The following is a 23714-nucleotide window of genomic DNA, read 5'->3' on the forward strand; positions in this document are numbered from 1 at the left end:
AACAAACTCAAAATAGAGAGACAAATCTGTTATATAGTGTCTTAGTAAATTAGTCGTTGCCCTGGAAGAATCTTAACAACTCTTAACTCTTAACAACAGTCTTTCTTAAAGAATACACCAAGGAAAGAATAAAATCCCACTGTTTGAAATTTGAAATATTTTCGAAGTAAACTAAGTATACTAAGATCCTTAGTTTTTAGTACTTCAATCGGTTGGATTCCTTTAAGCAACAAGTAAAACGAGCAAATTGACTACTCGTATCAATGTAAAACCAACATAAAATAAGTAATAGTTAAGGCAAATAGTGTCGAGTAATAGTTAGTATTTGTCGACTAAGATTTGCCCTTTAATTAAGATTGATATGGGGTTTTGAAATATAAAATATTTGGAAACCATCTTCCCTATCATGATAGAGGAAGATGGTGAGTTTAATTTGTACTCCTCCTTTTAGTACCCTTACTAGTATTTTTCTGCCAACTTCAGGTAATGTAAGAAAAAAATGTTCTACTAATTCTACTGAAGGCTTTCAAAGCATAATTCATTCCTTCCAGGTACAAAATATCATTCTGATCAGCTTCTATCAGCATGACTCTTCCACCAGCAACAAAAAGCGCTCTGCGGAAAAGTGATAGATTTGACACTTGCACCCAACATCTCCCAACCCGGTACAAAGCAACAGCTCCCACTAGCCTATCTGCTGTCTTTGTATTTCAGCCAGCAGTAACCAATATTTGTTGGATGAGTGTTGTTTTGCTTTGCTCGTCTCTTATTTCTAACCCTTTTTTGTTTTTTTTTTTCAGCACCCTTACGCGAGGAAATAGCGGTACGATGCAAGGAAAGAAGGGTATGCACCAAGTAAGGTGTACGGCACCTACGGGTAAATATAAGTACGGCCAACGTGCTTCTCTACTTCTACGACAAAGACAAGAAGTACAAACAGCACACGCCGCGGAGAGCACACACACACACACAAAACAGGTCGCACGAAACGGAACACCGATTAACGTAACCGATTTGTCCACTGAAGAGGAGAAAGAAGAGGAATAAACTAAAAACAAGCAGAGACACACACAAACAGAGAGACACGAGGTTTTGGGTAGGTTTGTCACCAAGGTTTTGACAGCGTTTGGAGAGGCTAGTCACAGGACGTCACCGAGCGTGCAACGGCAAGGTCTATCGAAGAGGAGGATACACTTTGGTTGGTTGGTTGGTTGGGCTTTGTGGATAGGCAAATCTTTTTCTACACACTTGCGCCTCACTGTTGTAATGGAGATGTTAATTTTCTTCAGCGCGAGCTACACTTTACAGCACCTGCGAGCCCCTCGGCCACAATTTGGTTGTTTTCCTTCCCTTTCCTCCTTTCCGAATCATCGAAGTGGTTTGTTTTGTTTGCTTGCACTTTGTTTTTCTTTTCTCCTACGAAGTTTTTTGTTTTTGCATTACACCCAGCTGTTCAACTTTCTTCGCGTTTTCACTAGACAACAACAGCAGCAGCGTCACCACCTTCGGTACAACGAGCACGAGCCTTCGCTTGGAAAGCCAGTTCCAATCTGTGTGTGTGTGAAGGGATTTCGGAATTTTGGTTTTACTTGTTTTTGTTTGTTGTGTCACCGGATTTTGCCTTTTTGATTTCAGCGCGACACAATGTTGAGTTCGTATGGAGTACGAACGGCTGGAGCGCTTTTACAGCCGGAAATGAGAGCTTCCGTTTTAGCGAGAGAAAGAGAGAAACGCGTGTGGGACCAACGTCCTCCAACCTCACCCGGAGTGTATAAGAACCACCAAGTGTTGGAGACCAGCTGAGGTACTATCACCAGTAATCAAAACCGTTGTCCGCTGTTGTATTGGAGCCCTTTTGGTGCAAGTGGGAACGATATGAAGAAAGCAAAAAAAAAAAACACAGAAAAACACATACACACACTCTGCTGCCCTTCCCCTTTTCTTACGTACAGTTGTAAAGACTTGCACGATCACTAAAACGCGGCGATGAAAACGCGACGGAAAGCGGAGCGGCGTAGTAGTACCAAAAAAAAAAGGGAGAGACGGGTGGCGAACGGTCCGCAAACGGGACGATCACCTTCTGCGCGCACGGACTGTGTTGCGTACACTGATCACACGGGCAGCCGCCGTCGCTTGTGCCGCGATCGGTTCAACAACTATCCGCGGCTATCAAACGAAAAACGGCGATGGTGGGGGATCTCCGCCGTCGTGTCCCGCGTGGCGTGCGCTGCAAAATCTCCGACTCCGAAACCGCCAAGAGCGTCAAGAGAGAACCGAACGAACGACTCAAAGCCACGAACCCGAGCCCACTTGCTAAACCGAGCGCGCGAGCGAGCGAGCGATGCCTAGGAGAGGAATGTGTGCGCAACAACCATTGCGGCGCTGTTGTCCGCCTGGCAAGGTGGCAGCGGAGGAGCACATTGGACGTGCGAGCTACAGAGCTGTTTGGTGCGCCTGTTTACGGTACGCAAAAGCCCGAGAAGTTTAGCCGAGAAGTTGGTTCATGCGAGCCGAGAGGTGGCTTGCTGCTCGTTGGCGCTGGCGATAGGCATTAGGACGGGAGAGTTCGAGTCGGTTGTATGTAGAGACGCTGGTAAGGTGCATCGAAAAGTGCAATAGCAAACATTTGCTAGACACTTGGAGGACCGTTTTGTCGATGAGTGAATTGGTGTTACTTTCCTTTTTAGAGAAGAGCAACTCGAACCAAAATCACAATGTCTAATAAATGTTTACTTTAAGTAATATCAATCATCAATGATAAAGAATACTCTGATTCAAGATTTGCTCGTTGATTTCAATATCTTTTCGATAGTAAATTTCAAAAAAATGTGTGTCTGTAAGACATTAGTATTTCATAAATTAATAAATAGTATTTAACAATGTAATGAATAATAATAATAAATAAGACATAGAAAATGTAACCAATTTTGAATCATTACCCGTCTTTAGACCTAAGTGGATGGAATGGTGCATACATATCGATGCTATGCAGCAATGACTCATTAGAGCCATGTAGCAGACCAGCAATAAAAGAGCACTGTGCACTTGCGTCTTCTAACCGAATACCCTCAACAGGCTCAAGGCCTAGAAGACGGCACCGCGCAGCACAGAGGACGACTATTGTGATCCTGCCAAGAATATTTCTGTTTAAAATGCAATCTTGGGTCTAGAAGAACGACCAGGTCGAAGGCATAACGTTGTCGATTAACTGTGTTGCCGACTAAGAAGTACGTAGAAATGGTTGGACTCCTGCGTCGAACAAAGTGCGTCACAGAAGCATTTCTCGAGTGAGGCCGTTGTGCTTGGCGCAAGGCCGTTAGGTATAGGCGCAAACAGTTTTGCCAAAAAACTGCCTGGCTCTATCGTGAGGTAAAGCGAGTGTGACATCATTGACGAATAAGATGAAGAGAAGCGGCCCAATATCGCCAAATATTCTCGAGCTGCTGATTATTTCTTTAGTTATGTGTGTATCAATTTTGCTGACGTACGAGTGATTCATAAGCAGGGAAGTCCTAGCTTATCTAGTTTAGCAAGCAGAATTGCGTGAGGTAGATACACGAATGCTGCTTTAAGGTCTTTATAAAGTACATCAACTTGTGCTCCAGCATCTATTTTACTAGTACAGTAGCTCACAAATTCAACCAGATTCGTGGTAGTCGACTTGCCACGAAAGATAAAACTATGTGAGTTAAAGACAACATTTGGTGCCTTAGATAAGAGCCAAACTTAAGCGACAACGACTATAACACTGAGAAAAATGTTTGTTCTCTTCTCATTAATTAACTTAAATAATCGCTTTGTGATTCGATTGAACCATCTCAAAAGATTCGTTTGACTTAAAATGTCTGCAAATTTGTAAATTACATCCATAAGCTTATATTGTTAAGATGTATTACCCTCTTTCCAAAAAACTTAGTACCTAACTCTGATCAATCTCATGCCCCATCATCATTGGCTCATTTGATCTTATTGTTCGGGCACATTGGCAGGTCAAACAAGACTGTCCTGCAGGATCGTTTCGGTCGTCAACATTAAAATAAGCTTCGAATGCACACCGTCTCAGGACCAAGTCGGAACTTTTCACACCACCTCCCAATATCATCAGCTGAGCTGAGGTGATACCGTGTCCCATTCGCTCCTAGTCTCCAATACAGCACGCATACATCTAACGCATCAGCGGTGGGAGTAAACGACAAACAGCAAACGAGCATATATTCCATTCACTGCGCGACCGCCTCATTCGCGAGACTGCAAACGCGATTGACTAAGCTTTCTTCTCGAGAATCCTTCTCTCTGTATCGCGTGGTGGCGGCTCTCGCATGGCACTCGCTTAAAAAATGCAAATGATCTCGCCCCTCAATAAAGATTCCCGTGACGGATAGATGAAGCAGCCCCGCGATGAAGCGGCAGGAGGATGCTGTGGTGCTATAGCCGCGCAGGGTACGATATCCCTTCCCCCCCACCCCCCTGCGACGCGGGACACTTATGTGTATCTCGCGCGCGCATTGATTCCAGCCCGTCCATCCATCCCGAAGCCGTCGCGTCGCCGAAGCGTCGAAGAGCCATCGAGGAGAGACTCTTGCCAAGATGTGGGCAAATAAAGTGCAAGAGCAATGTTTATCTAACCTGTGTGTTTCCCTCCAGCGAAGGCAACAATGTAGTGGCCGTGTCGATTGTCGATTGCACCGTGCAAAGAATAACGTGGTGAATAAAGCAAAACGGAACGGACTTGACGCAGCGATTGTGTAGTGGAAGCCCATGCTTTTAGTAATAATTCGTATTAGTATAACCTTTAATGCTTTAATGGTTTCTATCATTTATTCGCCCGGGCTGTTTCCGCGAACAGCGTTTCCCGCTAAAGGTTTCAATAGAACCTGCTGCTAATGATCGCGTCCTCACCATGCACGCTCAATCGCTGGTGCACTGTAGAAAGATAGTCCATTTGCCTGCTAAGAGCAGGGTGCTTCTTGCAGATCTCACCGACACACGCGGAGCCGCGAACCTCGTGGACTGCCCACGAAATCGCTCGGCAAATTTGCAACATTGTTGCACACGCCATTGCAGAACTTGCTGCAGAGCAGTTCAAAGGCCCGGGCCGTCGCTTTTGGATGGGTTGTGCCGGGCGATAAGTCTTCGGCACGATGGTGGCAGGCGGGAGCGGGATGAGAAGTAATAAATACACTGCCGTGAGAAGAATGCCGACCGTGGGGTGAACATTGGGAAAGCGCTGGGTAAAACTCTAGTGTGTGTGTGGGTTCTTAGGGGAAGTAAAACAATCATACGTTAGTGTCGAAAAAGTGGACTATTTAATGTTGATTATTATAAGACGTTTGTATGAAATGGGGTTTGGATAAAATGACACATTTGATACATACAGTGGACCCTTTCACAACGAGTACCTCTCAAAAGTAGTTTATCGCATAACGAGCGAATCTGAATGCTCCACAAATACCTCTTCCAACGCGCAAAATTTGATATTTTGTATAAACGAGCAAAAACATTTGCTGAAATGATAAACTTTTATACCACGAATCAATTTTTAACTAAATATATACACGATCATTAATCCTTTGGTAACCTGAATATGTGGCGCCATCTGTTAGAATATATCAATACTACTCAAATCTGCCAATAGTATACAGGTGGTCCCCATTACACAATTAATGGGAATCGAAAATGGCCACACAAAACCGCGTGTCTAGAATTTCCGCGTAAGTCTAATATCACGGTTTCCAGTCAAAATGTTAAATTTTGTATAATTTTGCTTTAAGTTTTGGCCAATAAATTAACTATTTTATATAATTCTGACTGTTTATTACAATTTGAAACCTTCTTGGAAGAATTATAAAATTCTAACAGAAGGGAATTAATTTTGCATTTCAAAATTGAAGTGTCAAATTGGTACAGTTTACCCAAATAACTGTCAAACTGCGTATCTCCAAATCCGCCTATAAGAGGTACCATGTTTCTCGGGAACTACCTGCACGCTTATACAATAAATCCATTTTTTTTGTTGAAATTAATCGTTGATAATTTTGTTGAAATGAATCGTTGATCATGAAATTGAAATGTTCAGTTTACCATTTATATTGACAAAAGCTGACACCAGGATTATCAAAAAAAGCAATAAAAATTCGGGTTAATCTAGTCCAGATTCGGAAAACAGAAATTAGAATTAATTTTCGCAATGAATCAATGAGTCAGAATATTGACTGATGTGGTTCAATAATCACTGATGCATTTTAAATAATAAACCAAAAAAGTAATTCCGGATGGGAATAATTAAAATTCAGCATTGTAGGAGTCAACTTCCTTTTGTCATCAGTCAAACGAGCCACAATAAATATGAAATGCCCAAAGACTTCAGTTTCTAAATACAAAAAAGGAGTAAAAAGTCTCAAGCATTAAAAAAATCATTAACCTTCAGATTGAAAACTCGATTCGTGATTTGAATGAGACTTCTTTAAGAAGGATTCATATGAATGTAATGATGAATTAAACGATTCCTAAAGCAGAATATAAATGAATCTGTCAAAGGTTCAAGAAGGTCAAGTGATGTACACAAGAATAAGGTTAATTTATCGGAAAAATCTTCTGAACATAAAAAAATATATCATTCCTTAAAAAAATAGAACGTTCACTACAACATTCAAGTACGAGACGTCTACTGAATAAAGCATATCCCCTATTCTTTGTTTTATGTGTCAATAGGTTATGCCAGACGCTTTCAAAAGTAATAAACACTATCCGAAGAATCTAGCATTTGCGCTAGCTGCGCGCACAATATTTACAGCTTAACCTGATGCCCTTAATTCACGTTTAACTGTGCGTCTACGACCTGCTCGTAGAACCAGACAGCAAACAAAAAACGCCAGAACACAGATACTTATTAACCAAATTATGGACCATAAAATGTTTATAGCATCTACTCGTCCTCCGCTTCATCTGTACGCTTCAAACGGCGCATTTGCTTCCTTGCTATGCCTATAGCAACATTCCCATTCCGAGTACAACGAATTCCAGCACAATTCTAACGTGCACGAACAATTCTACTTTCCCAGTTGGGTCATTTCCCCTTCCTTTCTGCTTACAATCAATATCTGGCAAACAAACTATTGCGCTACTTCTCGAAATCAAGCACCACGCACACGTTTGTCGACAATCGCTTGGATTGTTTGTTTTCGCGAAAGGTACCCAGGGGGTTTTCCCCCTTTATTACCCCGGTGTGTGTGGTAGGGAATCGAAACCCTCTTGAGCTGCTAGTGTGCACCGTTACGCTCCCACAGGTTGCCATATGGATCCGACTACCGACCGACCGACCGAGAGGATTGGTCGACTTCAACGTGCGCGTGTAGCACTGGTCGCGTTGCTCATTAACCGTTAACAATGAGCGCATCCGTCCGAAAATGTCGCCTGCCTGCCTGCCTAACTGTTTCCTCCCGTGCGGTAAGGGCGGTGTGCGGTTACGACTTGAACGATCAAACCCCATTCCACGTGCCCATCACCTCACACAGTGAAGATGTCAAGGTCGGACGGTTTGGGCCTGACTGTGGGGGAATGGCTCACACTCGGAGAAGGAGGAAGCCGTTTTCCTTGACGCTATGGAAATTGATGCTTTTGCCCGGCACGCTCTAGCGAAAGTCCTCAAGCAGCAGCGGCTGATGATCTAACTACATCACCACCACCACACTGTCCACCACCCCTTCGGCTACTCCAGATTATGCGAACCCGACACTCTGACATCTCTCGGAATCCGCTCGCATCACCGGCTCCACGGTGTAGAATGTGTGTAGAATGTGGCGTCAGAAGATGGAGCGAGTGCGCCCGCACTCCCCGTCACACCGACTCCGACTAAATGGCCGTATCCGTCTCAAAGGCGCGCGCGCGCCCGGCACCAGGCTGCCATTACTTGTGTCCGGCGTTCGCATCGCACATTTCCTTGATATTTCAATCACCTGACGATCGTTAGAGCGCGAGGCTAAACAAAACAGCCGTGTCGTGTGCCCGTTGGAACCGTCCGAGACGATTCGATTTCAGCGCTGACCTTTCCGGCGGACGCGGCACGGCGGTGCACAGGGTGACTTCAATGCGCGGAAAGCGATGCGAGCAACCCTTCTCCTTTCGGGATGTGGAATTTGATGTGTTTTTTTTTTTGCACCATCAACAGGTGAATTGTTTCTCTTTTTTGTTGTTGCGAATTTGGAGGTTTATGTGTAGACGGTATGTTCCTCTGCACATTACTTGCAGTATTGCTTGATGAGTTTTGCCAAAAAGAAGATATTCCAGCGCAAAAACCACGCTAGACTTCAATGAGTGGAAAAACAACCAACCGACACACATCAATAAACCTTCAAAATTCCGTCATAAAATGCGTTACGCAAATATCAACATCCTCTAAAAGGTAAAGAATTAATCATAAATTACTCCAAATGAACGATAATAGCATTCATTTCAAGTCGATAAATTCTTCACACAAAAAAATGACTCCAAACATAATCAAGTTGCAATCAATGCTGCCATAAAATAATGCCAGCCTCTGTCTCCCATGCGATCATGTCCTGTCGTTTCCCGATCACTACACTGGCCAATCGACTTATCGAGTGGACAAATGAACATAAATCGAACGGCAATACCATAACTCAGCACAAGGGGCAACATTATTATGTGACCATTGTGGACAAAAAACCTCGACCATCGTGGCGAATTCGGAGCGGTTTCGAAAATCGATTACAATAAACAAAACCCCACCCGGAATGATGAAAAGCTTTGTGTGCGTTTTTTCTTGTGCATTCCATTCCATTCCATTTTGCCATGTTTCACATGACGGTTCGATTTACACACAGCAACAATCCATCAAATTCAAGTAATCGATGCGTTAAAAATCGGTTTAACTTATTCTCGGATCATCGATCGACAGTCGAGAACGTCGTGTACTGTTGCTGCTGCTTCCTGGATGTAATATATTCGTAAAAAAAAGCTCAAGTAAGGTGTGACTTCAGGTTGTCGGTACAACATCAGAAAACCCCTGGTACATTCCAAGTGTGATGAATTGGAACAAAAGCATCAATCGCATCGAATCGATGACGCTGACAGGCGGGCGGGCGATCGGGCAATTAAAACAGTCGACGTCGAAGTGCACAGTTCCTGTCATTCTCTACTCCGAAGCGGCCATTTTCAATTAGTACTATACACACAAGCTCCTCTGTCAATCGGGAAGGTTGGACTGCTTTGACAGTGGCGGGGGAGAGATGCTAAACGCCTGCAGGTAGTAGCAATGACACTTTGTACTGAGGGGGTAGGAAGGTCATCTTAATCAAGGTCTGGTTGGATTTTACTTTTAACGAGCTTTGGGCAAACATAACCTCAACTAATCAGCGTCAACACGATTGACAATTAAATCCACTTGATTAGCATTTCGAAAAAGGGTGTTTTTTTGCTTCAAATTCGACAGGAAGTCTTACACCTTTTAACTACTTCTAATGTTGTTTGGGACCCATTCCCAATAAACATCAAGCGCAAAGATCGCCTTTCTAAGATTAACAGCGATCCCTTCTCACAAAAGCGATCCCCCCAATCATCCACCAACCACACCCCGGGGCAGGACATGGACCGGTGGGAAGGATGGTAGTTAAACTCATTTGTCTTGTTGTTTTGTATGCTGAGGGACTCCATTTTTTCTGCGATTTACCACTTGTTTTCGTTGCCGGTTGCCTTCAAACTGCCGTTTTGCACCATTACCATTTGGTTGGTCGGTTCTGTTTCTGTTGACTCTGTTAGGTTTTTTGTTTTGGTTTTTACCCTTCCCTACTTCTCGCTTCTCACCAATCTGATGACTTTTATGACTCTTTTGCCCGCACACGCTGATACTTGTTATTATTACTACCCGTGGGCCGGGTTTATTAAACCGTTGGAGTGTTCCTTCGGCTTTCGGCCAAAGTTTTGGTGGAGTTTTGTCTTTGGAGGTCTGTGTGATCCGGCGACAGGCCCCAACTTTTGCTACGGTTCGGGTGTGGCGAAAGGGAAAATAAAGCACCCCAAATACATGCGCGTGTGTATGGGTCGACTGCTGGGCAAGGCTAAATTTTCATTTCTACCATATGCCAGGGCGCCAGGCACTGGAAAGGGATCGAAATTAGTCAATGCAACATTGCAATGCAATCTATCTGTCGCTTCAAGGTTGCCAACACCGCAGCGTGCAATTTTGGATGTCATTGTTTTGTCCCGCTTTTTTTCTCTCTCACGCGTGTAGTGTCGTTAGTGCCAAATTTGGAGCGCTTACTGTGAGGTGGAATCTACCAAATGCGATCAATTAGTCATCGTCGTAGGTGGTACAAGGAATGTCTTGTCCCAGGTTGGACAATGATAAAAAGGCTCAAGGATATAACATATCGCACACTTTAAGGTCAATCTCGCTCTGGAAGTTAAATCATCAAAATAGCACAGGTAAATCTAAAAAAAGGAATGTGTCACGCTTCATTCATTTGTAAATTGGTTATGATTTGAGCTAATTTCCCACACGAACACAAAAGCTCATTTCATTATCAACACGTGTATGAAACAGATGAGAAAGTGATGTGACGTAAAGTGCGTAGCGAAAACCAAAAAAAAAACTGACCACAAGAATGTATTTTACGAAACAATCAAATATACTAATCAGCTCCCTAACAAGCTCTTTTATCTCTCAATACGATATCCCCTCAAAATGCTCCACCTCAGCAACAAAAAAGCACCTCCCCAAAACGAGGTGCGTAACAAATTGAAAACGAAATTGAAAGTGCGTCCAAAGATCGTACAAAAAACAAAAAAGGGAGGAGAAGGGTTTGCGCTGCCTTGCGGATAGTCGTCGTGGTCGTGTGGTTGCCATTAATTGCCGGTTGCCAAGGGGCCACACCGCGAACCATTTCCATCTTCTCGAAATCCTCTCTTTGAGGGAACCCGTCGGAAATGGGTTCGTTTTCAATCAGCTCTCGCTTCCGTGGAGCGGGGTCGACGAGATTCGAATATGATAAATCCGGTAGGCCCCCGAGGAGGTCCCCGAGTGGTGGTTTGAATCAATCGGATGAAACGAACAGAGCGAGGGTTTTGAAATGAAGGTTGAAGAAAATGGAATGTTTTATGTGGACTTTTTCCAATTTTTTTTGTGGAATTCATGTTTTTTGTTTTGTTGGGGAGATAAATAAATGAAATGAAATTTACTGTTGACATGTTTCAATAAAATAATCCAAAAGTTTGTTATTCCATGATCGAAGATAAACGCCATATCAAAATTTTTGAGTTCATTTTGGGTTAGCTATACGGTTTGGTCTAGCGATTGTATTAAGCTACACATTCATTTTTAACGAAATTTTGCATAACTTTGCCTTGTGTCGACTAATGCAGAGAGTGAATACTGTTGGGGATGGAACCGTTTACCTCTCTAACAACTGCAATGCTAAGTATAAGCTTTAATTTATCAAATGAAAGCATTCGCAAAATGATGCATCGCAACAAAATTGAGTTAAAGTCTAACGTATAAATGAAATATTGCCTAGTATTACATTATAAATTTGGAATTCACTCAATACCTTCATAATAATAACAAAATTATACCAGAAAAGACAAAAATTTACTCATAGAATCATCAAATTGGCGTAGAATATGTTTCCTCCAATCGTGCTTCGAAAGCAGGTTAGACAATGGATAAGTGAAGAGTCGCAGAGTTGTGCACGAGAATCAATTGCTGTGGACAGAGTCTTCGTCTCTTAGCCTAATAATCAGGTCAATCCCGCAAGGTACTTATGATCCAAAGATTGGGAAACCTATGGCTTTTGGCGCAGAAATCCAAGGATCCTATAGGATTAAGAGTAGGATATTGGATCTATAGTAGGATTAGATGCAACATCATCATCGACCTTCTGATCTTGGATGCTGTAATTACCATTGGAATGTAGGCTTTTACCTAAGGATATCTATCTGAAGTTTAAACTGGAAATTAAAGAATTTATAGTCGTATGTTATCACCAATACCATCTGGTCTAGTTCTATGAGTTCATCGCGAAAGCCTTTCTTCTGCTAAATGTGTCTTCAAAATAAAAACTGTAATAAAACATCCAATCTAGCGTCACAAATTCTGAAATGAAACCAACAATGTGGCCATACATAAATGTTTGATTAATAAAATTGTGGATCATCTTTTGGTAAATGGCATTTGTTTCTATTTGAATTCCCTTTCAATGAAAAAATTCACCAGTGCATCGACACGCCATATACCATTTCTTCTGTATATATTTCAATTCCTTCAAAAATTCACTCCACCCGCATAAAAAATGCGTTCAGTCCGGCACAATGTTCCTATCGAAGGAATGCGTTCACATCGCCGCATCATCGAATGGCAAGAAGGAAGAGGACAATTATCACGCCGAACGCATTAATTTATGATAACTATGCGATGTTGGAATCTGCAGCCCACCCCACTAATTGCCCACCCCTGATCCACTGTGGCGGCTTGATTGAAACACACACACACACACACACGCACAAAACGCAACGAACGATGAAAACGGTTTCGGTGGACGAATTTTCATGAGTGTGTGCTTTTTCCCTCTCCCCCGTTACTGACGTACGGTTCCCATAAGGTGCTCCCGCCGCCGCTCCAAAACGTCCGGCCAAGCTAATGAGCCTCCCAAGGGAAGGAAGCATTAAGGGGAAATGTGGTAGGGGGTCTGTCTCCCCAAAAATAGCTTTCATTGGCAGTGGACCGCAAAAAGCAAGAAAAAAAGCCACCCTCCCCGAAAAAAAAACAAATAGTTGAAAAAAATGCGTCGCTTTCTTACGTTTGATGCGGCTGTGCGGTACAGCGCTGGTCGGAAACAAAGAAAAGAAGGGCACTTGCTGATCAAGCAGATCGTGATCGCGAGCGCCTTCGTTATCTAATGCTTCTTTTTTGGCGGTGGGAGGGGGGTGCTGGCGGTCCCGTATGATGGAAATTCATTTTCGTACTGTCCATCAACAACAATCACACACACAGCATTCGGGGTAGCGTGTACCGGGGGGTTTTTTTTCTCCCCTTTCATAGCTCGCTTGCAATGCGGGGATCGCATTGCCAAACCAATAAGAGAGAGATAGGATTGGGGGCAGGGGACCCTTATTGGTCGACGGGCACATAACGGACGCACAGACAGACAGAGAAACAACCAAAAATTGGTCATAAAGCTCGGGCATGTTTGAATGGGCCCCCCCCCCGAAACGTTCGGCTAAGAAGGCGCTCCGGCCCCGTGATCATAATCTGCCGGCCGGGCAAAGATTCCAATTGACGAAATGTTCGAAAGTGTTGTGGCCGTCCAATGCCGCACACCTGAGCGACACATTATCTAACCCTTTGCTGTTGTTGGTCAGCGCAAACAAGCAGCAGCGTCCGGCGTGCCAGCGGAACAATTGAATTCCCAGCAAGCGGTTGGTGCATCGATTCTACCGTGATGAAGTAATTGTTATACCATCCCCATAAAGCAGGGACGAGAAAGAAAAAAAAAACCCTTGCATACTCGTCCACCACATTTCGTCACAACCCCCCCCCCCCCCCCCAGGAATGCAGGCGAATTCAAAATTTCTACCAAACCCAACACAATTGGACGCCCAATTTGGGGTGCCCTCGAGATGCGCTTTTGGGGTTTGGATCGGGTTCCGATGACGAGACGCGATCTTCTGCAACTACGAGCCCAACGAGTAGCAAACTCGTTTCGTCACTTGGATAGGCGTCAAAAATCAATTAGACAATTTACACCTGTCTCTTGGCCCTCGCGTCTACAGTGCGGCGACAGAGTTTCGCGTGTTGCGAATTAACCCCATCCACACGCTCCTCACTGTGGCTGTGTCCTTTCCCCCTCGTTTGGATGTGCCTTTGGGGGTAATTGATTAGTAGCGTCTACTAAAGCGGACAGAAAGAAAACGGAACACGAAAACACACACATTGTGGTACCCTTAAACGTTAATACAAACACCGGGGCAGCGCTTCCAGAAGGTCTCCGATTAATTCGGTAGCTAGATTTAGCTTTAAACCATCGCTGGCTAACCTGTATGCGTGTGTGTGTCGTAGTACTTTGGGGATTTTTGCCGAGTTAGACTACGTTTTTACTACGACAAGATCGTGCCAGCGAGATAAGTGTATGTTCGCAGATCTTTTAAGACACATAGCCCCCGGGGGGTGTGTATGTGTGGAGAAAGAGAGGAGTAGAAATGCAATATGTTAGGTGTGTTCGAAAGTTCGGCTTCTCCTTCGTTGGTATGACTGAGTGGCTTTTTGTTTGATTTTGAATTTCTGTTACATTTTTTACATAACTTAAATTATCTCTTAAAAACAGATATCCTAGCTGGTACATAAATTTATGACGCAAATCTAATTTAACATCATAAGCAATATCCCAACTTGTGTTCATACCTAAAACAATAAGTGGGCAATGACATATTTAATACGGTTTAAGGTTAAGCATCAAATAAAACAAATTTTATCGTTGTTGTGATTTTGTAACCTGTACAAAACAACTGCAACTTTTCTAAGCTCATATAAACACTGTGATTTTTGTTAAATTGTTGTTTAAATAGTTGTTAACTAACATATCGCATGAGATATAATAATTATTTGTTATTTTGTAATAACTTGTATTTTTAATAGCTTTTCGTTACCTTGTTTTTCCGTTGAGACAGAAGGTTATATTTTTATATAGTTTTTTTAAGTTTATTAAATCGAAGGAGATTTTTTCAAATTGTGCTCCTAAATTCTCCTAACAAAAGTGACAAATATAAAAGTATGAAAAAAGAAAAATATTTTAAACGATATTTTTGAACGTTTAAAACCATAATACGTATATTTTCTAAACATAAATTGAATCATTGGTCTTAAGATTGATGTTTGACAAGGTAAAACAACCGGTTCATAATTGAGAATTAGCCAGTAAATTGTAAGTCATTGAAACCCCTGTAAGTTACAAGCCTTTAGGATAAGCTTTTAATTACGCGTTGGTCAAAAACCCCATAAATGAACCAAATTTCCATTCTTAAGATTAATTATTCTCATACCATTAACCCTTTCCTCTTTAGCAAATTTCACAACGCTAAAAACTTACAGTAACACCCAACCCAAAGACATTCACACAAAAAGGATGCTGCGCGCCTAAACGCACCCGAAACAGCCGGCCCGCGCACCGAACTAAACCTTCCCCGAGGGAAGGTTAAAAACAGCCAATAAAAAACGTTCTTTTCGAGGGGTAGCTTTAGCTCATTTGTTGAAAACATAATCACCATCATTATAACGGTGGAAACACACACGCAAGACAACGCCTAACCTTTACTCCACAGCGTGATGATGTTTTGCTGCATGTAAAGCACGGCATGATGTTTTATTTCACAATTTAAATTCGGAGATATGAAACAAAAAAAAAAGGAACACAAGCTTGCTTGTTCGCGCGTTGTTTAAATCAGCCCGTTTCAGAAGCATTTCTTTCTGGCACGATTAAAAAGCGATCACTTTCAATGTCGCGCCGCACATGCAAGCGGTCACATTTCTCTTATATCATTCCGCTCGGGAGAATTGTGTATTGTATGTACGCCCGCGGCACCGCGCGGACAACACAATCGGTATGGCTTTAGGGTTGTGACCATTGTGTTAATCTCCAGTATCTCCCCTGCGCACATGCCAAATCACAGCACACCACTCGGACATATGTTATCCGGCGCGCCCCTCCCCTCTGGATTGAAAGGAAATTGAAAAGATTGAAATATTAAATCGCGCATTAAATCATGCGTGTGTGTCATTCCGCTTTGTATCCTTCGCCTGTTTTGCCAACCATTTCTCGGAAGTGTGTCCCGCAGCAGCCTTGTTGGGGCGAAAGGGTGAACACAGCCGACGTTGCAGTAGCGCCCAACCCATAAAACAATCTGTGTCTGTCTGTGCTCCCTGCTTTCGCTCGTCCCGTTCCTGTGTGTCCTGCGTGTACGCCCAACAGGCGAATTATGCCGCATTCCCGCATGTTTCTCCAGCGGCTTTTCTGTGTGTGTCCTTGCTCCAGTTACCCACGCTACGCCATCGAGGGCACATATCGTCACAGGCCCAACCGCACACTCTATAGCGGACCGTGGCGGAGAGTTAATTTATCGGTGTGCAAAATTGTTTTCGATACAACGAGGAGAGAGGGCGTGCGTGTCCCCTCACTTGCCCTCACTTTCACGAGCGTGTTTCCGTGCAATACCACACCCTTGTGTCGGCGTTCTGATCGGAATCAGGTTGCATAATTTGGGTGCGAAAGTAACAACACGCGCCCGCCCGCTACAGTACAGTCCCATGGTCTGGCGTCGGTCTTAATTCCAGCCAAAACCCGGGGCACGGTTTCACTCAATTTCGCATCACAGCATCATGTTTAAGGCTGAAATTACAATTCGCTTCCCGTGTGGCTGTTGCTAAGTGCACCACAGCCACAGAAAACAAGCCGCCCGAGGTATGCGTAAAAGAAATCCTTGAAGAAATTTAATCTGGAGTACAGTTGATATTGAATCTGTGTTATGGGAGCGGAGAATACCTCCGCTTGAAATATAGTAATATTAATATTACGAGTTTCCGTGTTAATATTGTTATTAATGAGAAGAGCGTTTTGCGTTTACTACCAGTGAAAGACATGTTTAGCTTTCTCGTCATTTTAGATTTTTGCGACCAAGAATTTGGCGATCAAGAAATTCAAGAGAATTCTTGGAGAATTCTTGGAGAATTCTTTGAGAATTCTTGGAGAATTCTTGGAGAATTCTTGGAGAATTCTTGGAGAATTCTTGGAGAATTCTTGGAGAATTCTTGGAGAATTCTTGGAGAATTCTTGGAAAAAGAGAGATCAAGAGAATTCTTGGTCGCAAAATTCTTGGTCGCAAAATTCTTGGTCGCAAAATCCTTAGTCAAAAATATCTTGGTCGCAAAAATCTTAGTCGCAAATATGTTGGTCGCAAAAATCTTGGTCGCAAAATTCTTGGTCGAAAAATTCTTGGTTGCAAAATTCTTGGTCGCAAAATTCTTGGTTGCAAAATTCGTGGTTGTAAAATTCTTGGTCGCAAAAATGGTGGTCGCCAAATTCTTGGTCGCAAAAATCTTGGTAGCAAAATTCTTGGTCGCAAAATTCTTGGTCGCAAAAGCTACGGTTCTTTCTTTAATGTTGCACCATTATGTCGTGGTCTTGGTCTGGGTGAATATATTTCCCACCGCTTGAACAGAACTCAAAACGTTATCCTACACACCGCGGCAGCGGCGACCTTCGGCTCTTCAACCAATTTTGCTACACATTATTTATCGGCCAGAACACAGACGAGAGAAACACATGTTACCGTTTTACAAACGCATTGCCATTTGCGAACACGAGATCTTCCGAGCGATAGAAAAGCCCCACCCCGTCAAACTGTACCAAGAAAACATAAATCATCGACCACTTCTCCCGGTTGCCCCCGCCAAACCCATAACATAACAACGCCCATCTCACACGCTTTGTTTGTTTTCCTCCCGCATGATGCTGGGCATCTCGCGGGGGATAGTGATTTTTCACACCAACAAAAAAAAGAAGCAGCAAAAAAGCGCTCTGCAACCTCAGGGCACATTACACCATCATCCATCATCCACCCGCACAACTGCAGACCGCGGGTTAATTGGTGCAGCGTGCAGTGCTGCTGCTGCTGCTGCTGCAATTTGCACTGCTGGCGCGAGAGCCACATGGAAATAAAACTCCCTCGGGGCTTGCAAGAACGATCCGGATCGATTGCATCTTAAGATTGAGTGCGCGCGGGCACGCTCCACACCGCCTCACACACAGCACCGGCAGTGACCTCATAAATCACCGATCCTTTACCGCTTTTTTTTTTGCTCGTTTTCACCACCCCCAAAGCATGCGAGAAATGGAGCACCACCTTGAAGAATTAAAGGGTGGTGGTGGTAGTATTGGGTAATTGGGAAACGCCATCTAAACGCCCGCATCAGCGTGTGCTGCTGCTGCTGCTGCTGGCAGGCCGGATGAACTGGTCAACGTGTACAAAGCGGTGGAATTGTCTTACTCTGCCTATAGTCACTCTCCTTCACTGACCAAACGCAATTTAAAAAATTGGACTGCAACGGATCGAACGGTTTTTTTTTGTGTGCGCAGGCATGGTGGGTTTATGCCGTCAGTTTAATTTGATTACATATTAAGTTATCAAACACGCGGACCCAATTTATACCCAACGCAACAGCCCCATTTTACGCCTCTTTTCGCACACTTACCTGAAGCGTCTTTACCTCGCTCAAACAATCATCCCTGCTGGGCGCGCACACACCGGCTGGCCAAAAGTAGATCTCGTTAACCGGGCCGATTGACTGTCTGCCAATCGAGGCGATGGATTCGATCGAGAGGAAAGCGATGATTCGGCCATAATCGCAGCTAATCGTGTAATGTGATCCAACCGCCGTTCGAGTTGGTAGCCATCTTCAGCGTCTTTGGGGCTTGTTTGTAAAGCACATCGCTTCAGCCGCTTAGGAAGCCTGCAAAGAAAGATGGAGAGCACCCAATTAATTAAGAAGTGTGCATCACGTACACACTACACGCGCACTATCGCACACTTACAGCGCTGGTCTTAGTAGGCAACGCAGTCCATGTGTTTGCGTGATGTTCGCCTACTCTAGAACGCACCTAACCTACAAAGTTGAAAACAAAAGTGCCAATTATGTGGTGCAAACCGTTTGCCTTTTTTTTCTATTTGCCAACACTGCACCATTGCACCCCCTCAAAGGTCTCCCCTTTCGTTAGTTCCCTTTCGGTTTGGGGTTTGCAGTGTTTTTTTTTTCTACTTCTACTCGCACGACCTCAACGCACACGCACATTGCAGAACGGCAGACCACGCCTCGCTGCTGCACGCATTACGCAGATCCGACGCCCTTCACTCGACTTGCTCTTGATGGGGGATTAAAATCACTCTGTTTCTTTTTTTTTCCTTTTTTCTTTCATTTAGCCATAACCGGCATCTGCACCTGCAGAAAATGCGTTTTTTTTCGATTGGCCCAGGGACACACACACGCACTGCGCGGGATCAAAAATTGCAATCGATTTGATCTAATGAAAACATAAATCAAAACGAAAACCAAACACGTTATGTGCAAACCACTGACTGTCACACGGTAGCGGCTAATGAGGGCAGAGGGAGAGTGTGTTGGCAAGGGTGCTGTGCCGTTGTGCCTACTTGATCGATCGATGGTTTTCGATATTGTGGAATTGATCCGATTTTTGACCATATTTGAGAGTGAGAGGCGAAGGAGAGGGCTGTGGAGAACGGGTTGCGGGTTTAGGGTTACTTTCACACCCCAAACGAATGTACAAACCCGGTGGAGCGGTGAATCATGCGCTAATACATTTGATTTGTGCGTATTTATTCGTTCAGCTGATTGTGTTTTATCGCATTCCACTGATCGATTATACCGTGTTTGTTGAAAAGCATTCTATTTTGTTGCACCTTTTCAATTCTTTTTCTACTACTCCTTCCTTTTCGTCTTTTTCAATATCTTCTACTTCTTTTACTTCTTTTCTTATACTTCTTTTTAGTTATTCATTTCATTTCTAATTTTATTCATTTTTAAAATCTCTGTTTTACATCTTCTAATTCTTCTACTGCTTGTTCTACTTTTTATGCTTCTGTTACTTTTAGTGTATTGTGTATCTTTCTGTTCTCTGTTTTAGTGTATCTTGAATTTTAATTTTTTATTTTTCATTTTTTCTTTAATGTTACGAAACACAATCTGATCCTTTCATGTTTCTTAAAGGAGATAAACCTAAATTAAAGGAAAATGTTAAAAATGCATTAAAATAATTGTAAATAATTTTGTTTAACAAACTAAATATAAGAAAAATGTTTAAATTAAGAACAATTCCAAAACAACACACAATGTAATGAAATGAATCAAATATAAGAGGAAGAAAAATAGACGTTAATATAGTTGCATTTTCGTTACGCTGCTTGAAAATTCAAAGTGAATACAGCTTCTCCCCTTAAAAGTTAGTCGGTTAATTGTTTCAAAATGGTGAAATAACTGTACGACGCGCGCAGAATCTGGATGGAGTGTAGTTAGCAAAGGTTAATTTAGAGTTAAATAGTATGAAAAAAGAGCTGCCAAATTCCACTTACCGCTAAAAACGTGTCCAGCGACATCGAGATAAAGAATGCGTGCATTTTAAGCGGCCGATTGCTGTACAGGATAAAGATCTGTAGCATCCGGTTCGTGCCCCGATCGTACCGATACCAGTCACTTTTGTACGCCGACATTGAAAGCCGGTCGGCCTGCAATGAAAACAAAAAAGGTATCGCAAATTAAAGCCAAAAAGCCATAGTTACTCGACCATGCAAAAAAAAACGAAATACTCACGCACGCATGTATCTCGTTCGCGTGCCAATAGTAAAGGAACAGAATCGTCGTCATCGTGGTAATGTAGCAGACGTCGATAAACACCTGCACCCCGGACGGCGTCATCGATGCTTCGAACAGTAGCGCACAGAGCAGGACGGAGAACACGACAAAGTCAAGGAACACGGCGGCACGCGTTAGCTGCTCCAGCTCCCTGGTGAACGATACCAAGCTTGCCTGCCGTTTGATGCAATCGATCATAAGCGATCGGCGTTCCGCATTGTTCACCGGGGCGGTAGGATCGTCCTTTCCAGCCGCGTGGTAGCGTTCCAGAAAGCAGAGCCGATGGTTCAGCACACTACACTCGGTGCGGCCGTAGATCATCAGCGTGACCATAAACATGTGCCAGGACGGGACGATCAGCTGGCCGACATACATGATGTACAGCTGGATGAGGTAAATCTCGAGAAAGTGCTTATCCTTGCCATCGGCCGTTGGATACCAGGAGCGTAGAATTGGCGTCGGTGGAATCGGTTGCCCTTTGCGCGTGATGTTCGCAGCACTCGTCCCAGTGCCATCGGGTGGTCCTTCTTCATACGTTAAATATTGCACCAAAGAATAAACGCACATCATGTTGGCCGTCACTAGGGCGCAGCTCCAGAAGACAACGGCCAGCCGCTTCAGATAGCGCACATTGCTGCCCACAATGCTCTGCTCATCGGTCCATCCGTCCTTTAGGATCCGCTCAATACCGTCGTGAGCGGCTTGAATGATGCTGTTAAATCCTGTAACGACAAAAAAGCGAATTTTTAAACACGAAAATACAAAAAAGTACAATTTACTACTCACGAGCCCGATGAAAGTAGAAAAAGATGATGCGAAAGATGGTCGTGCTGAACAGTAGCGTGGTGGCCGCGTTCGCCGTCATGTCCGAAACGGAGCCCCAAACCTGCCACAGATCGATGTACTGCGTGCAGTTAAACAGCACCATCGACAGCGTAAACACCATGCCCCGGAAGCAGTGCACTTTCTTGTAGCTTTGTGACTGACCGAGCAGTATGCCGTAGTACCTTAGGCCGAGCAGGGTACGCTTTAGCAGCGGATTTGCGTACACCACGTCCGGAAGGATCCATTCTTCCTTCAGCTCCATCGCTGCTGGACAAAACTTTAAGACGCGCACAGCAGACAAGGGAGGCTTTTATAGCGGGTCCTTTGGAGCCTCTGTTTGTTTGTGTAACGTTAATTAGGGTGATAATTGTAAGATAATTATTCTTATGCAATTATCAGTGTCACTGAAGCTGGACTCAAACTGGATGAATAATTTATAAGAGAACGTGGGCCATCTGCTTTTGGAAGGCTAATGTCTTATAGCGTCAAATTAAGTTTCTTTACCGATGAGGCTTTTCTTTCAAAAATATACTTGCATTGAGAGGGAATTCAATCGTTTCTTTTGTGAAATGAATAAATATTTTCAAAGGATCAGCATAACTAGAGTAACTTGCAGCAGCAAATGGAAAATGCTAGTGAACCTGGGGAACTATATAAATCTGCAACAATAAGTGTATAATGACTATATCAATTTAGGATTTCTTCCTTCGAAACTCAAGCTCAAAAATAGTGCAAAATTAGTAGATGAGGTAAGTACAATGAAAATGATTGCCCTTCTCCTACCGTGTAACGAAAATGCTCAAATGCATATCCTCCAAATCCCCCTCTTTTCAAACCCAACCTCTAAACGTTATCTAATCTTTCGATTTCTTCTTCTCTCCATCCCCCTCCTTACTCTTCTTATCCTTCTTGTCCTTCCCCTCGGGACAGTCATCCTCATCCGGGCACTGCACATCGATCAGCACCTTGCCCGTGCACTGTTTCTGCTGTATGAACTCGATCGCTTGTTGGATTTTGGCCAGCGGAAAGATTTTGCTAATATGTCCCGCTATCATACCCTCCGAGCGCATCTCGATCGTGTCCGCTATCATCTGCCGGTACGTATCGACATCCGGATACTCGTACAGATCGAAGTGGCGAACGTTTTGGATCAGCTTTGCCTTCGATTCCTGGTCCTGGTCCGGTTTGCCCTCCTTTTCCTTTCGCTTCGGGCGCTCGAATTCGGGCACCTCGGTGGGGAATTTGGACGCGTTGAAGAAGGGATCCACCGAGATGAGCTGTCCGTTGGTTGGTTCAACGCTGCAAAAGAAAAAAGGGAACAATTAAATAAATTCCTTCATTTTGTTGGGATGACGTTGTTCAACTTACAAGTCAGCAAGCAGATGCAGCAACCCCTTGCCGACCGCATCGTACGCCAGCTTCGCCTTCTTGTCGCCCATCGCGTCCTGCACGTTCTTGTACAGCTTCGTGTAGTTGTTCTTCGTCATGCTGACCACCTTGTGGGCGCCCTTCTGCCGCACCAGATCGGAGCTGCTCTCCGTGTCGCACACGGCAATCACCTTCGCTTTGTACACGCTGACCGCCAGATCGATCGCAGCCAGTCCCATACCGGCCGGGCCGGCCGTTATCAGTATCAGATCGTTTTCCTTCAAATTGCAGTGCAGCGCGAACGTTAGCAGCGCGGTACCGTGCCCGTACGGCAGGACGGCCATTTCTTTGAGCGGCACCGACTGCGGTACGGTCCAGACGTCTCGATTTTTTACGACCGCCTCCGAGATGAGGCCCCCATTCGGGTCCTGCAGATCGTTCATCACCACCACCCGATCGCCCCGGTTGAAATGGTGCGGGTTGTCTTGGCCGATTTCGACAATTTCGCCGGAAAATTCGTGTCCGGGGATGAACGGCAAGGGCACGTTTAGCTCCGCATGCTTTCCGGCAATGATTTTCACGTCCGTAGTGTTGAGGCTGCAATAGTGTACCTTAACGCGCACCTAAAACGAATGCAATGGAACGGTTTAGTAGGCGAAAGTGGCACAACGGATTCACGCCCAAATGATTACCTCATCGTTTTTTAGCTTCTCGTTCTTTTTCACCGTTTCCAGTGCGACGGGTTTGCCGGCTTCGCGCAGGACGGCTGCCTTGTGGGCGTAGCACACACTGATGTACTGCCCACCGTACTTGTTGATGGTTGTTTCGCATAATTTGCCGGAAAGTCTGGGAAGTAACTTGGTTAACATTTTAGCAAGCCTGTGTGCAAAGTGCTGTTGCGGCTACTCCTCGCGGTTCCTGTCCGCCGCTCTTCTATTTACCAAAACAAACCACACCAGGTGACAGGTTTGACAGTTCGGTTGAAGCCGGCTTGGATCATAATTTTGAATTTGGGACATTTTGGGCCACGTTCGGTTGCGCAATTTGAATATGTATTATTGATAAGGGTTAATTGCACATACAAATACATGAT

At 44.1% G+C, this 23714-nt stretch overlaps 3 protein-coding genes across 7 annotated transcripts in view; all 3 read right to left on the reverse strand.

Moving 5' to 3' along the window:
- LOC120955777 (transcription factor SPT20 homolog) overlaps positions 1-2260 on the reverse strand; it is a 93158-nt gene extending 90898 nt beyond the window's left edge. For 3 of the 5 annotated variants that reach the window (XM_040376914.2, XM_040376916.2, XM_040376912.2), the window contains exon 1: positions 1951-2260. The gene's annotated coding sequence lies outside the window, so the exon portion shown is untranslated. Of the gene's footprint in view, positions 1-1762; positions 1886-1950 lie in introns of those variants that run through there. The other 2 variants (XM_040376917.2, XM_040376913.2) reach the window with 2 other exon arrangements.
- A 17125-nt stretch (positions 2261-19385) lies between these two features.
- On the reverse strand, positions 19386-21710 carry LOC120958862 (odorant receptor 56a-like). The gene is made up of 4 exons (XM_040381928.2): positions 21215-21710; positions 20387-21150; positions 20149-20301; positions 19386-20073 (listed from the first exon to the last, which is right to left on the reverse strand). Exons 1-4 carry the CDS (start codon positions 21513-21515, stop codon positions 20020-20022), a joined length of 1272 nt encoding a protein of 423 aa, XP_040237862.2. The 5' UTR covers positions 21516-21710; the 3' UTR covers positions 19386-20019.
- A 99-nt stretch (positions 21711-21809) lies between these two features.
- Positions 21810-23657, reverse strand: LOC120958863 (quinone oxidoreductase-like protein 2). The gene is made up of 3 exons (XM_040381929.2): positions 23314-23657; positions 22622-23244; positions 21810-22552 (listed from the first exon to the last, which is right to left on the reverse strand). Exons 1-3 carry the CDS (start codon positions 23488-23490, stop codon positions 22108-22110), a joined length of 1245 nt encoding a protein of 414 aa, XP_040237863.2. The 5' UTR covers positions 23491-23657; the 3' UTR covers positions 21810-22107.
- Between the last annotated feature and the right edge of the window lie 57 nt (positions 23658-23714).

The sequence above is a fragment of the Anopheles coluzzii genome, chromosome 3, assembly GCF_943734685.1.
Source record: "Anopheles coluzzii chromosome 3, AcolN3, whole genome shotgun sequence".
Lineage (NCBI taxonomy): Eukaryota > Metazoa > Arthropoda > Insecta > Diptera > Culicidae > Anopheles > Anopheles coluzzii.